Raw genomic sequence first — 14,426 nt, 5'->3', positions numbered from 1 at the left:
CAAGGAAAAAAATATAGTTTGGGGACCAGAGTGGACGTGCTATTGAACCGATAGCATCTGCCAGAGTTGATTCCAAAGAATGATTATAATTGAGCGGTGGGGGGGGGGGGGGAGGAGTAGCTCCTATCTTTACTAAGGCCTTTCAAAAGACAGTAAAGGGATCGACCTCATTTCCTAAACGCTGCTTTTCTTTCTCTTCCCATCATATGTATCTCATTGATGAGCTCCTTAGCCTCAGCTCTCCTCCTGAAACCCTGCTGGACACCCCATCCTCAGAGGCACTCCCCTTTCCTCCTTTCCCTACCTTGCACTGTGTCATCTTTAGCCTAAAGTAGTAAGAGAGAATTCTGAAAACCGGCTCTTCCTTTTGAGCAAATGCTACCTCGCCACGCTGTCCTTGGGAATGAGCAAGAGCCCCATGTGAGTTTCATCCTTCTCAAATTCTTTTTAGTGCCTTTTCTCACCAAAAAGGTCTAGCAGAGAATTTCTGTTGGGTAAAATAATTGTATACTCCCTATTGTATCGTTGTGTTAATAGTCTGCAAAGAGGCACACACAAACACACCCCCACCTCTCAGTAATTTGTACCTCCTGGTATTCCTGTCCCTGTAGAGTCCTCTCCCTTCAAATCTGAGCTGGTCCTGTCTACACCCAATAGCAGGTAGTGGGAGGGATGATGCCTGGTGTCCAAGGCTAAGTTCAGACAAAGTTCTCTGCTTTGTCTCTTGCAGCACCAGCTCTGAGGGAAGCTAGCCAAAATGTTAGAAGTCCAACTCTCCCAAGGCTGTCATTCTAAGAGGGAGTCCAAGCTAGCCACATGAAGAATCCAGGAGGAAAGAAAGAAAGAGATGTGTAGCCAGTCCCCAACTATTCTAGAAATCTCCAACTAGGAGCCAGAACAGTGGGTAAAAAAGCCATCATGGACATTCCAGCTAATAGATGCCATCTGGGCAAGGACTGGGTAAACAAGCCACAGCCAGAACTAAGTCTCCAGCCAGGTATCCCTGAGGGAGCCAACATCCTAACCACCTTCATCCTTCCAAAGCACTACAGCTGCAGCCCCAAACTCCTGGCACGGAGATAAGCTGTTGCTGGTGTCTCTGCCTAAATTCACTGACAGTCTTGAACATGATAAAATGGTAGTTTATGGTAGCGAAGTTGGAAAGTGGATTGACCGCCATTTAATTAAATTGTACTGTACACTGCATTTACAAAGCTATTTCATAAGACAGTAAAACTGTGTCACAGTAAAAAAAAAAATCGTTGTTGTTTTAAGTTATTCATTTTGGGGATGCATGTTACACAGCCATAGATAACCAAAACAACTGCTGGTCTGCATTTTAATTTGTTTCATTTTAATTTTACATATATTTCATAATTCACATAATGAATAAATACAGTCATATTTTCTGTTATTATTGTTTGGGCGAAAATTTTCTTTCCCTTTTTTTCTTGGCTCATCTCACATCCGTCCAAAAGATGCCAAACTGGACAACTCAATATTTCTTCTTCTGTATGTTTTTTCTTTATTTTTTGCTCTATATTTCATAAAAGAAAAATCGGAGGCATGATAAAAACTTAAAGAATTCATGGATTGGGGAACACCAGACTGAAAGAGGTTTAATGTTTCAATGACAAAGCATCAGTGGCAAGTATTTATGGAGAAAATGTGGAAGCAGAGGCTGGGCGCCTGTGGCTTAAGCGGCTAAGGCACCAGCCACATACACCTAAGCTGGCGGTTCAAATCCAGCCTGGGCCTGCCAAACAACGATGACAGCTGCAACCAAAAAATAGCCAGGCATTGTGGTGGGTGCCTATAGTCCCAGCTACTTGGGAGGCGGAGGCAGGAGAATCGCTTGAGCCCAGGAGTTGGAGGTTGCTGTGAGCTGTGATGCCACAGCACTCTACCCAGGGGGACAGCTTGAGGCTCTGTCTCAAAAAAAACAATGTGGAAGCATAATAAAGGAATTATTTCATTGATTACAGTTACCTAGTTGACTATCCTGTTGGAAAGTCTCTGTTATATAATTTTAAATTTGTTGGCTGTTTCTGTTTGGCTAAGTTCTGTTTTTCTTTAATATAGGCATTTATGAGAAATAGCTCATTAAGTTTCCCTTATACACATTCTGAGCAATGTACATGGTAAGATAGGACAGGAGGAAAAATCCCCGCTCTAACTCTGCCAGCTCCTGACCCCAGCCCCAAATTTCCTTCTTTAGACACAAATACTTGACAATTTCTTGTGGCCAGAGGTATTCTAAGGGTGCATATTTATAAGTATAAATATAAATCCTCTCCTCTACCTCCCAGTATGATTTTTAAAAATCAAATGGGAATGTACTGTCAGGCACGGCTTTTCCACTTACTATATGTTTTGGAGAACTTTAATGCCTGTGAACTATTTCACTGTCAGGACATATGATAATTTGTTTAACCAGGTCCCTACTGATGAGTGTTTAGGTCTTTTCTGGGATTTTTTTGTCACAGTAACAGTAGTCCTGCAAATAGTTCAAAACACGTGTCTTTGAACTTCTATGCAATTATGTTTATAGGCTCATATTTATTCTAGAAGTGGAAATTAGAACTTCTCGGTGTTTGTGAAATTTTAAATACTGATAGATATGGCTAAATCATTCTCCAAGGGTGCCGGAAAGTTACTCTCACTGACGGTGTCTGCTGCTGAGCACCTTTTCCCCAGTTTGATAGGTGGAAGGTTAAGCATCCTTGGCCTTCCATGGTGCTTGTCTCCGCTCTTGTGAACATCTTTTCAGGTGAAACGCCAGCTCGTTTCTTCTTCTGTGACTCATCCCTCTTCATTGTTGTTTATTCCCCGCCTCCTGCCTCTGCGCTGCATCTTCTTTTAAAAATTAGAATATCCAATCTGGATGGATGTGGAAGACATGATTCTTTTTTTTTTTTTTTTTTATTGTTGGGGATTCATTGAGGGTACAATAAGCCAGTTACACTGATTGCAATTGTTAGGTAAAGTCCCTCTTGCAATCATGTCTTGCCCCCATAAAATGTGACACACACTAAGGCCCCACCCTCCTCCCTCCATCCCTCTTTCTGCTTCCCCCCCCATAACCTTAATTGTCATTAATTGTCCTCATATCAAGAGGAAGACATGATTCTTAGTAAAGCATCACAAGAATGGAGAAGCATGAATCCTATGGACTCAATTTTGATATGAGGACAATTAATGACAATTAAGGTTATGGGGGGGAACAGAAAGAGGGATGGAGGGAGGAGGGTGGGGCCTTGGTGTGTGTCACACTTTATGGGGACAAGACATGATTGCAAGAGGGACTTTACCTAACAATTGCAATCAGTGTAACCTGGCTTATTGTACCCTCAATGAATCCCCAACAATAAAAAAATAAATAAATAAAAATTAGAATATCCACATACCGTAGATTCATCTCTCAAAGGGTTCAATTCGCTGTCTATTCACCCGCGAGCACAACCATCCCCGCCTCTTAATTCCAGAACATTTTCACCCCTCAAACACGGACACCGCCCTGGCCCCAGCCCCTGGCAAACCCCTCATCTCTTTGCTGTCTCTATGAATTTGCCTGTTCTGAATGTGGAATCTGGACCCTCCCCCGTGTTCTCCTTTGCGTTTGGCTTCTCTCGTGGCGTATTTCGAAGCACGTGCGATGCTGAGTATTAATAACACTTCATCAAATGGATGTGCCTCATTTAGTTCCCCCATCCATCTGTTGTTTGGGTTGTTCTCACTTTTTAGCTTCTATGAAAATGCTGCTGTGAGCACGTGTGTACAAGCTTTTATATGAACATATCTTTTTATGTTCTTGGGTATGAACCTAGGAATAGAATTGCCGGGTCACACGGTAACTCTGTGGTTAACTTTTGGGGCACTGCTCACCTGCTTTCCAAAGCAACTTGGCATCTTGACATTCCCACCAGCAGTGTGAAGGTTCCAGTTTTTCCTATCCTCACCCACGCTGGTTATTGCCTGCCCCCTACACCCATCCAGGGGGGTGTCAAGTGGTGTCCTGTTGTGATTATGATTGCATGTCCCCAGTGACTGAGGAAGGTCAGCATCTTTCTGAGTGTTTTTTGGCCATTTTTATAGCAACTCTGAAGAAAGTCATGCCATCTTGAGTATGCAACTTTCCTGCGTCCTTCTCCCCAGAGCCCCTGGGAGCTTACTGTTCCCTGGCTCTTTTTTCCGGAGTCCCAAACTAATAACACTCACCCTGCAGCAGTTTCTGTGTGGTGAACTCCACCTGCCCCCATCTCCAGTGCTTGCTCTGAGGGTCCTTCAGCTGCAGGACTAACAGAATACTGAGCTACCCTCCCTAACAGGTGCTGCATACTGCCCATCGGTCAGTTCTTCCTGGTGCGTCCACCTGCAACCCTTGGGGACACAAGGAGAGACTCCATCAGATTGGAACTGGAAGTAACACAGTAAGGAGTTTCAGCACATGAAAAAATAAAAGCAAAGCAACAAGGGAATCCTTCCTCAGAAGTTTTGAATATTGTAATATAAACAATGTGTGTGTGTGTGCGCATGCATATATATTTAAATATATAATTAGAACTCTGACAAAGCAGCTTGTTTTGATGAGCATACTTGGTACTGTAAAAATGGTCAAAATTCCTGAAAGTTCTCTGGCCCAGATTCTTGTATTTCTGAGGATAATTGGTTCATATCATTACCATTTTTAAAAGTCTTCCCAGCATTCTCATGTTTGTAGATTAAACTATGGGAGTAATTTCTTTCCTTATGGCTTATATTTAAAAATATAAAATAATAATAATAATAACATACGTATAACAAAAACGACTACTGTTTACTGAACACCAACCATATACCAGGCTATGATAAGCACATTATGGGAAATAAATCAATGAACCCCCATAACTCCCCTTGGAAGAGGCAATGTTATTTTTATGTCCATGTTATAAGAAAGCTGAGAGATAGCAATATGAGGTTACTTGCCCAGACCACCTATTAAATAAGTGAAGGGTGAAGCATCAAAGCAGGTCTCTCTGATCCACTATCCAAATTCTTAACAATTAATCACACAAAGATACCACTGGAAAGAAGTTCTCAATTACATATCTAGGTAACGTGACATTCCCTTAAAAACAATGCATGCAGTACAAAATATTTTTTTCTGCACTAAGATCAAATTTTTCAACTCTATCTTCTAAATATTTGGAAACTGCCATTTTCTTTCTTTTTTTCCCCTTTTCCTATTGTTAAATCATAGCTGTGTCCATTAGTGCAATCGAGGGGTACAATGTGCGGAAACTACCACTTTCATTCTTACTTGATTTCTTTTCATCTTCCCTAACTCTTGGGTCTTTTTTTTTTTTTTTTTCATGAAAAGCAAAATCTCTCTGGCATGTCATCCTTATGTATGTTTTATGAGAAAATTTTTTTATTGAAACTAGATTTAAAACGGACTTCTCCCAAGATTTTTCACAGCAACTGAGAGCTTCATTTTAGCCTTCTAGAAGGAGTTTTCTCTTCTTCCCATAATAATGTGAGAGAGGCATGCCCCATCTTTGCGAGATTTTAAACCCCCTGGCTCCGAGAGCTTTTCTTCCTAATGGCTCACACAGATGGGGTGTGGGCGTGTATGCTTGTATTAGAACACATTTTATTTATTTTTAATGTTTATCTGTGGTCTCAAATGACTCTAATCTCTTTTTCCCAAGGGGATTTTTCCTTTCACTTTTTTTGAGATGCCTAAGTGTTGGTGGTGTTTTTCTTTTCTACCCAGCTCCTTACAACTCATTTTCTCACATTGCAACCTCTGTACCATTTTCTCTCCCATCCCAAATCCCTGCTAGACAGACTCGAAGAGCCTGGACATGGCTTCCTGCAGGAGTACTGATTGATGCTAATTGATAAGTGAAACAATTTCCAACCAAATCCCTGGAATTCTCTCCAAGTCTCTGAGTATATGTTCAATGTAATTGGCATAAGGCGAGAACCGGTGATGTGCTCGAGCAATACTGAAGTTCAGCTTCAGGCACAGCTGGCTCTAGATGTCTAAGTGATACCCTTGGGCATCTGCTCCCTGGGCTCTCTGGCTCTGCTTTCATCTGCAACCTCAAGTGTCCAACTTGTTTGTTTGCTGACCCAGCACAAAGAGTGCAACTCTGTTCTAAAAGGTTTATCAAAAATCATAGGATTTATTTTTATTAGTCTTAGGTCACATGCCTACCTGGGAGGTGAGTGTCTTAGCAAGGGAAATGGAAACCCAGGTGATAGACTTACGTGCGTACCCACCAGGTCTGGGCATGGAACATACCATCTAAAAACTCTGTGTTCTTACAAAGTATTGAAACACAGCCGGGCACAGGGACTCACACATGTAATCCTAGCACTCTGGGAGGCCGAGGCAGGGATTGCTTGAGCTCAGGAGTTCAAGACCAACCTGAGCAAGAGTGAGACCCCATCTTTACTAAAAATAGAAAAACTACCGGGCGTTACACCAGGCACCTGTAGTCCCAGCTACTGGGGAGGCTGAGGCAAGAGGATCTCTTGAGCCCAAGAGATTGAGGTTACTGAAAGCCACAATGATGCCCCAGCGCTCCACCTAGGGCCACAGAGTAAGACTTTCTCAAAAAACAAACACAAAACCAAAAAAAGCAAAAAATAAAATATCAAAACACGTGACCCATTCTCTGATGTCAAGCGGTAATTTGCTGCTACAATCTCTACACGTGTTGAAATCTAGTCCAGATACTTGGCTATAAGGAATTTACCCTTTTTCAAAGCAGTATGTTGGCACTTTCTTTTCTTCAATATTGGCACTTTCTTAAAGGTCTGGCTATGGGAAGGTTTTTCATGTTTTGTTGTTGTTACTGTTTTTCAAAGACTTTTTTTCCGGCTGTAACACTCTTTTCTCACCACTAGCTCCTCTGGTGCCCAGCCAGGCGGTAAGGGAGGGAGGGAAATATTGTGGATTTTCAGTGGACGTTCCTGGCATTTTGAAAAGCCTTTGCTTGTTTGAATCTCAGCCTCTCCCTTTTTGTCAACGATTTCCTCTTCTCCTGGCAGGGACCATCTTCACAATTCATTTATATTCACTCTGATGTTTCTGTCGCCTTGCTCACTAACTTGCACCCTCATATGTCCCTTTATCCTTCCTTATTCTCTCCCTTTCCCTTTTTTTTGTATGATATCTGCTGGCACAATCGATTCCTGGACCACAGAAAAAAGGTTAAGAGGAGGTTGAAGATTCAGCCGACGTGCTGGCAGGGTGACTTCCCTGTGCAATCCCGGCCAGTTTCCTCTCTGCTCCTCCATGCGTCAGGAGAAGACACCATTCTGCTGCACAAGAAGCCAGCTCGCCCTCTCTCCTCCTTTGTTTTTTCCTGACTCTACCCACTGTGAGATACTAGAGTTGAGCAAACAGAGAATTGCTAACTAATGTGCCTTGGGGGCGGGGGTGTTTCTCGCTACATATTAATAAGCAGTGTGTGCAGATCAAAGAAATCTCGATACTTCCCTTTTCTTTTTCTCTTTGTCTTCTCATAAACAGACATGAAGAAGTGTCTGGCTACAAATGCATCAAAGGCATGGGAGAAACCTTGAAAATCACAGTATCTGTGTTGGGAAGCGCAGCCTATGGGAAAGCCCTCCCCCACGTCCTTAGCATGAGTTCTCTCCTTTCAGGGTGAGGACAAGCTTGCAAGAGAACCACTAATAGTCCCATTTTACAAACAAGGAAATTCAGAGATTGTTAGTGACTTGTCCACAATCACACAGCTGATTAACAGAAAATCTTCATCTTTAACTGTGATTTAAAAACTTCTTGGTATTGGGTGGCGCCTGTGGCTCAGTGGGAAGGGCACCGGCCCCATATACTGAAGGTAACAGGTTTGAACCTGACCCTAGCCAGCTAAAACAGCAGTCGGAACTACAGCAAAAATGGCCAGGCGTTGTGGTGGGTGTTTGTAGTCCCAGGTACTCGAGAGGCTGAGGCAAGAGAATCGCCCTAGCCCAAGAGCTGGAGGTTGCTGTGAGCTGTGATATTATCGCACTCTATTGATGGCAACGAAGTGAGACTCTGTCTCAGAAAAAAAAAACATCAAGGCAGAGGTCAACGAGGAAATGGATGTTGAAAACAGTGCCCCTCCCAAGCGGGGGCAACATCTATACCCGCAGGCAAGGTTTTGGGGGTTAACCCTGTGCCTTTAACTCTGCACTCACCCAAAGGCTAATTTGCCTACTTTAGTGGACACCTGTGCCTTCAGCCTTCAAAGAAGAAACTCTCTGAGTACTGTATTACTTTTTTTTTTTTTTTGAGACAGACTCTTCCTTTGTCACCCTCAGTAGAGTGCGATGGTATCATAGCTCACAGCAACCTTAAACTCTTGGGTTCAAGTGATCCTGTTGCCTTAGTCTTCTAAGTAGCTGGGACTACAGGCGCCCACCACGATGTCCAGCTGTGTATTACTTCTTAAAATCTTCTGCGTTCTTCCCAGTCTATGCTGGTGTAAGTCTCACAGTAGACAGAGAGAGTATGATTTTAGGAGTCAGATTTCTACCTTAAGCCAAACTTGACTTATCAACTTACTGAGCAGCCTTGGGGGGGTAAACTGACCTCTCTAGCTGTCAGTATTCTCACTCTGAGTAATGCTAATCACTAACATTCCTGACATTTATTGAGCACTTAATATATGCCAGGCACCATTCTGTGTACTTTAAGAATATTAACTCAAGAGCCACGCATGGTGGCTCATGCCTATAGTCCTGGCACTCTGGGAGACCAAGGCAGGTGGATTGCTTGAGCTCAGGAGTTCGAGACCAGCCTGAGCAAGAGCAAAATCCCATCTCTAAAAACTAGCCAGGCATCATGGTGGGCAGCTGTCGTCCCAGCTACTCAGGAGGCTGAGGCAGGAGGATCCCTTGAGTCCAAGAGTTTGAGGTTGCTGTGAGCTGTGATGCCATGACACACTGTAGAGGGTGACAAAAAGTGAGACTCTGTCTCAAAAAAATAAAACAAAGAATATTAACTCACATAATCTTCACACACACACACAAAAAATGATGAAGTAGGTTTTATTATTTGCTTCATCTTAGCAGAATCTTAGGGGACAGAAAGTAAGATAACTTGGATTTGAACAGACTAATTCTAGCCCAGTGGCTCTCCAACATGAGTGATTTTTTTCTAGCAATGTTTGGTTGTCTGAGCTGCGGATGCTACTGGCATCTGGTGGATGGAGGCCAGGATGCTGTGACATCCCACAGAGCATAGGCCAACCCCCAATAGTACAGAGCGATCCGGCCCCAAACTTCAATGGTGCTGAGGCCGAGAGACCTGGTTCTTGCTGCAGAGCCCAAGCCTTTGACCCCTGTGCTGCCTCTCACTTGAAATCACCAGGATGTGCTTCTCAGAGGGTTCCTGCGAAGACAGAAGAACATCCAGGGTCACTGTATAGCACCTAACAGCTAGTAACTTTCCAATAATTGGCATCTCCCCCCCCCCCCACCTTCTGGTCCCCTCTCCCAAGGGGAACGGGGTCGGAAGGCATCTAGATGGCCCAGTTCTGCCTCGCAGAGTGACACAGTCCCAATTAGCACTGTGGCCCTTGCATGTAAAACATCTGCAGTCCATTATTAATCCCTGAGCTTCCCAGCTCGGTTGAATCAGCGCTGTTTATGTTTGCTTTTACAGTTGATTTGGGAAGAAGAGTCCAGGAGGTTAATGTGGCCACTTCGTCCCCCAAGACGACAGGGATGAACGCTGCTGCAGATGCCAACGGAAAGAATCTTGGGAAGGAGGCCAACCCCCGGGCACCAGCTGCTAAATCGCATTTTTTCTTGACGCTCACTCGGCCTGTACCAGGACGTACCGGAGACCAAGCCACAGATTCATCCATTGGGTCAGTGGCGCTCGATGTCAGCCCCAGTGAAGCTTCGGCAGACAAAGGCCCGAGTGACAGCCAGGCGCTTCTGGGAGCAGGTGCAGCGGGCCACGCCGTGGATAAAACCCCCGGGCCCACCACGCGCGGCCACCAGGCCCTCCCCGCCGCGTGGGACCCCGCGCCGCCCCCGCCAGAGGCCGAGCGAGCAGCGCCCGCCAAGCCCAAGGACTCCAGCTTTTTTGACAAATTCTTCAAACTGGACAAGGGACGGGAAGAGGCACCTGTGGACAGCCGGCAGGAACCCGAGAGGGCAGAGCGCCGAGACGAGGTGGGCGAGGTCCCTGGAGCGTCCTGCGTGTCCCATGTCGCCCCTGGAGGGGAGGTGAGTGCGAGAAGGCCTAGGTGGCCCTGAGTGGGTGCTGGGGACAGGGTGGGTGCCCGGGGGGGCGGGGTGGGGTGACACCGCTGCACTCACATCTGCTCACCCAGCACCCCCGAGATAGCAAATTGACCCTTCTAGAACAAAAACACATTGTCACATCGTGTCACCCGCAGAAACACGGGTCTGAAGGACAGAAACAGCAGCACTGTCTGTTTCGTGTAAAATAAAAGAAGCAGTGACTTACCTACGGATGAAGTCGCCCTTCCATTTTTCAAAGGCAGAAGCAGACAGGTTGCATTTTTGATCGTGGAGTCTGGAGGGAAAGGCAGGAACGGAACGAGACCGTTCCTGAGAGACCCTCCTGTGTCTGCAGTTTGCTGAGGGGCAGCCTGGTCAGGGGCTGTAGTCGGAGGCAATTTATTGCTCCCTCTGAACGGCCCAGATTGATCTTTAACTTCCTTCTGCACTGAGATGTGGGTTTGCAGAAAGAGCTTCTCCAGCTCTGGGCAGACTCTTTAGTGCACTAATTATTTTCCAACAAGCCGGAGCAATACCTTTGTGAAAACCTGATTTTTTTTTTTTTTTTTTAGGTGGTATCCTGAATCAGTTGCTTTGTTTCCTGAGCCAGGAGAGGCAGGCTCTTTTTGACATTAAAGAGAGCATTTGCTTTTCAACTTAAGCAAGCTTATTTGTATTCAGGGCAGGAAAAGAGCTCCTTAAATGAAAAGGAAGTAAAACTTGATACATTATATTTTTAAGGCACCCCTTTCCTTGATTAACAGACTTTTAAAGAATATTATTTTTTCAGAACTTGAGAATAAAGTTTAGGGCCTCTAGTTGAGTGTAGAACCAGGAAAAAAGAAGACGGGTTCGTTTGGGGGCCATAGTTGTGTGTCTCTGGTGTCTGTTTGTCTCAATGCCAACACGCTGCCAAAATGCTTCTAGAAACACAGGCTACCGTTTACTGAGCACTTACCCTCTGCAGGCTCTGTCCTAAGCACTGTGTATGAATTATTTTCCTTATTGAAAATAGTTCACATTAATCTCTGGTTTCAACACACCCAAGATGGTATCAAAAATTACACTGGGTACATTGGATACCAGCTGAAAACTCTGGGCCGTTAAAATTGGAAAAAGATTAAATAAAGCCTGTGTGTTTAGGTTCTTACAACTCTTGCTGTTTCTTTTTTATTTTATTATTTTTTTTTTTTTTGAGACGGAGTCTTACTTTGTTGCCGTCCCCTACCACTGGTAGAGTGCTGTGACATCACAGCTCACAGCAACCTCAGACTCTTGAGCTCAAGTAATCCTTTTGCCTCAGTCTCTGGAGTAGCTGGGACTACAGGTTGCTGGCCACACTGCCCGGCTATTTTTAGAGATGGGGTCTCCCTCTGGTTTAGGCTGATCTCCAACTATGAGCTTAGGCAATCCACCTGCCACAGCCTCCCAGAGTGCTGGGATTACAGGCGTGAACCACCACGCCCGACCTATTCTTGCTGTTTCTATACATTCTAACTAAAAGAACTTACTTTCAAAATTCCTTTTAGAAGCATAAAAAAATTTTCTTTCAAATACCCACTTTGCAAAATGCACCAATGCATGACGTCAGTTCTGTAGGTTTCTGTATAATTCCAAAGTAAGTTTTCTAGTGTGTCTGCTCTTTACTGAGTGTGACACTGTTCCAGGCACAGGTGAGACACAGGGACCATGGTGGGGTTGGCAAGGCAGAGTTCCTGCCATTGTGGGGTTTACTGTCCAGTGAGAGAAAATGAATAAATAAAGTTGCAACTGCAACACGGGGGGGTCACGTGCTCTTCTGGAGCAGCAGAGGGCTGGGGAGGCTGCCTGGCCTGGAGTAGAATTAGCCTCACAGGCCCAGGGAACATCCCATCACACGTGTAAACTAGGAGCCTGGAACTTACTTGTCTGGGGTTTGTAATCCAGACAACTACGCAATGACTGCTCAGTCATATTAATGAATATTTCAGAAACAGTTCATTACTTGTCCCTGAGTAAAGAAACTCTTGCTGAAATCTCATTATTAGTCATGAGCTGCTAAAACCGTTCTGAGCTTGTGATTGTTTTGAATAGTCCTGTGCATATTTTGCCTTAGCATCCAAAGCTAATCCATCCCTGACTTAGGAAAAGATGGAGTTATTTATGGAAAAACAATGAAGGACTGTGCTTTACCCATCTCTGGGCAGGTATGGAGTGCTCCATTTGAATCCCCGTCTTCATAAAGTGAACCAGTTCGGCATCTGATTACCAAATCTCAAATGTGTGTAGTCGTGAAATCCCAGGACACTCAATCCATGTCTAGTTCTAGAAAAAGTTTTAAAGTTCTACTTTATTGGGTGGCACCTGTGGCTCAAGGAGTAGGGCCCCAGCCCCATATACCGGGGGTGGCGGGTTCAAGCCTGGCCCTCACCAAAAAACTGCAAAAAAAAAAAAAAAAGTTCTACTTTATTAACTCAGCTTCCTCTATTGAAAAAGAACTCTTAGGGACAGCACTTTGATTTGAGGGGAATGAGTTCCAAAATGAGATTTGAGTCAGACAAGTTGGGATTGTATCAGGAACACGGTGGGCCCCCACCAGAGTCAAGCCCAGGTGTAACATGTTGAAGTTATAACCAGCTCTCAAAGACCTGAAAAAAAACAACCTATCTTCCTTCCTGAATAAGTGACTTAACTCCCTCTGATTCACCAATAAAATCTGCCTCTGATTTTGTTAGACTACAAATTTCAACTTTTCAGCGGTGTTAACATTGAAAATTGAATGATTAAATCCCCTGTGTAAGAAAGTTAGGAAATAGCTATTTTTTCCTTCAGCCTGTGAAATTATGAATTTTCAAGTATCTGCAGGGATTTTTAACACCAAAAAATAAATATAAAACCATCCCTGGATGGACAGTTCTATATATGGGAGGAAAAAACAATTTTTCTATAAGCGTAATAAGAAAGTCTGGCCTTCAGAAAGTAACATAAGTAAAAGGTCTCAGATAGTGGTTTCCTGGGTGGGAGAACCACATTGTGCATTGATGGAACTCAGGGTATTGATTCAGAATTTGTAGGGTAAATTATGCCTTGGGCTCGGCTGTGTCAGCTCCCAGACCCCCACTTACACCACCCCTCCAGTTTCACCCCATGCTCTTCGCTGGTTTGGAATTCCAACCACAAACTCACAGAGCTGTGAATTGGGAGGAAAGATGCCACCATTTCATTCTGGGGGGAGAAACACAAATCTTCTGTGTTTTCAAAATGACAATCTTATTTCTGTGCCTTATAAAACTACATTCAGAGCATAGCATAATTAAAACAAGGCAAGAATTCATGAACAAATGAAGCATTTACTACATAGGCCAAAGAAAAGATAAATTATATGCCTGAAAGGTTTCACTGAGCTGTGATTCACACAAACCAACGTGTTGGCAAGGATGAATTTTTTTTTCCCCAACAACTGAACCATAGCTATAAGATAGGCATTGAAAAGACTCACCACAGAAAAGAAAAATGATCACATAATGAAAATTTGACCTTTATTGGTTAACGAAAACCATTAAGTGTCTGTTGACCGCATGCTATCTCCAGAGGTGTCTTTGTGTTGTGGGAAGCCTTGCCATGTACAGGTTCATAAGATTTAAGAAAAGTCTTCCTTTTCTTTAAAAATTCTGATTAAAGACTGTGATTGTTATTTAAGCACCAAATTCCTGCAAGGCATTTGAAAGATAAATGATGCTTCAAGGAGCATGCGATCTCGTAGGAGACAATGTTTTTAAGGGACATTGTGCTAAGTGCATTGGTTTTCAGATTGGCTCCCACTCCAGATACTAACAATATTCAGTGTTTGAGCTTCTCCTGTTCTTTTCAGTCTTGAACACATTTCAATCAGGTTTCTATCAGAGTCGCCTTGATGTTGCACCTCCCCCGACCCAGCTGCCAAATACAGTAAGTCTCAGGCTGGGTCCTATTAGATCTGACCTGCCAGTGAGACTGATGAGTGAGCCACACTTTTCTTCTTGAAACACCCCCCCATCTCCCCCACCATGCTTCTTCCTTAACCTCCTTTACTGAATCTTATCCTCCAAATGTAGGACTTACCTGGGGCTCAGTTCTTGAACATCTTTTCTAACTAGTCTACTTCCTTGAAGATTTCCCCTGGTACCCCGGGTTTAAATATGCTGACAAGTTCC

General features: G+C 44.0%; 1 protein-coding gene across 5 annotated transcripts in view; it reads left to right on the top strand.

Annotated features, from left to right (window-relative positions):
• Positions 1 to 14,426, top strand: part of BCAS1 (brain enriched myelin associated protein 1) — a 102,107-nt gene that overhangs the window by 18,882 nt on the left and 68,799 nt on the right. For all 5 annotated transcript variants that reach the window (XM_053574217.1, XM_053574218.1, XM_053574219.1 and 2 more), the window contains exon 4: positions 9,665 to 10,236. In XM_053574217.1, coding sequence (XP_053430192.1) covers positions 9,665 to 10,236 — 572 coding nt within the window. The remainder of the gene's footprint in view (positions 1 to 9,664; positions 10,237 to 14,426) is intronic.

This window comes from Nycticebus coucang, chromosome 21, assembly GCF_027406575.1.
Source record: "Nycticebus coucang isolate mNycCou1 chromosome 21, mNycCou1.pri, whole genome shotgun sequence".
NCBI lineage: Eukaryota > Metazoa > Chordata > Mammalia > Primates > Lorisidae > Nycticebus > Nycticebus coucang.
This window is presented reverse-complemented; position numbering and strand designations above follow the sequence as displayed.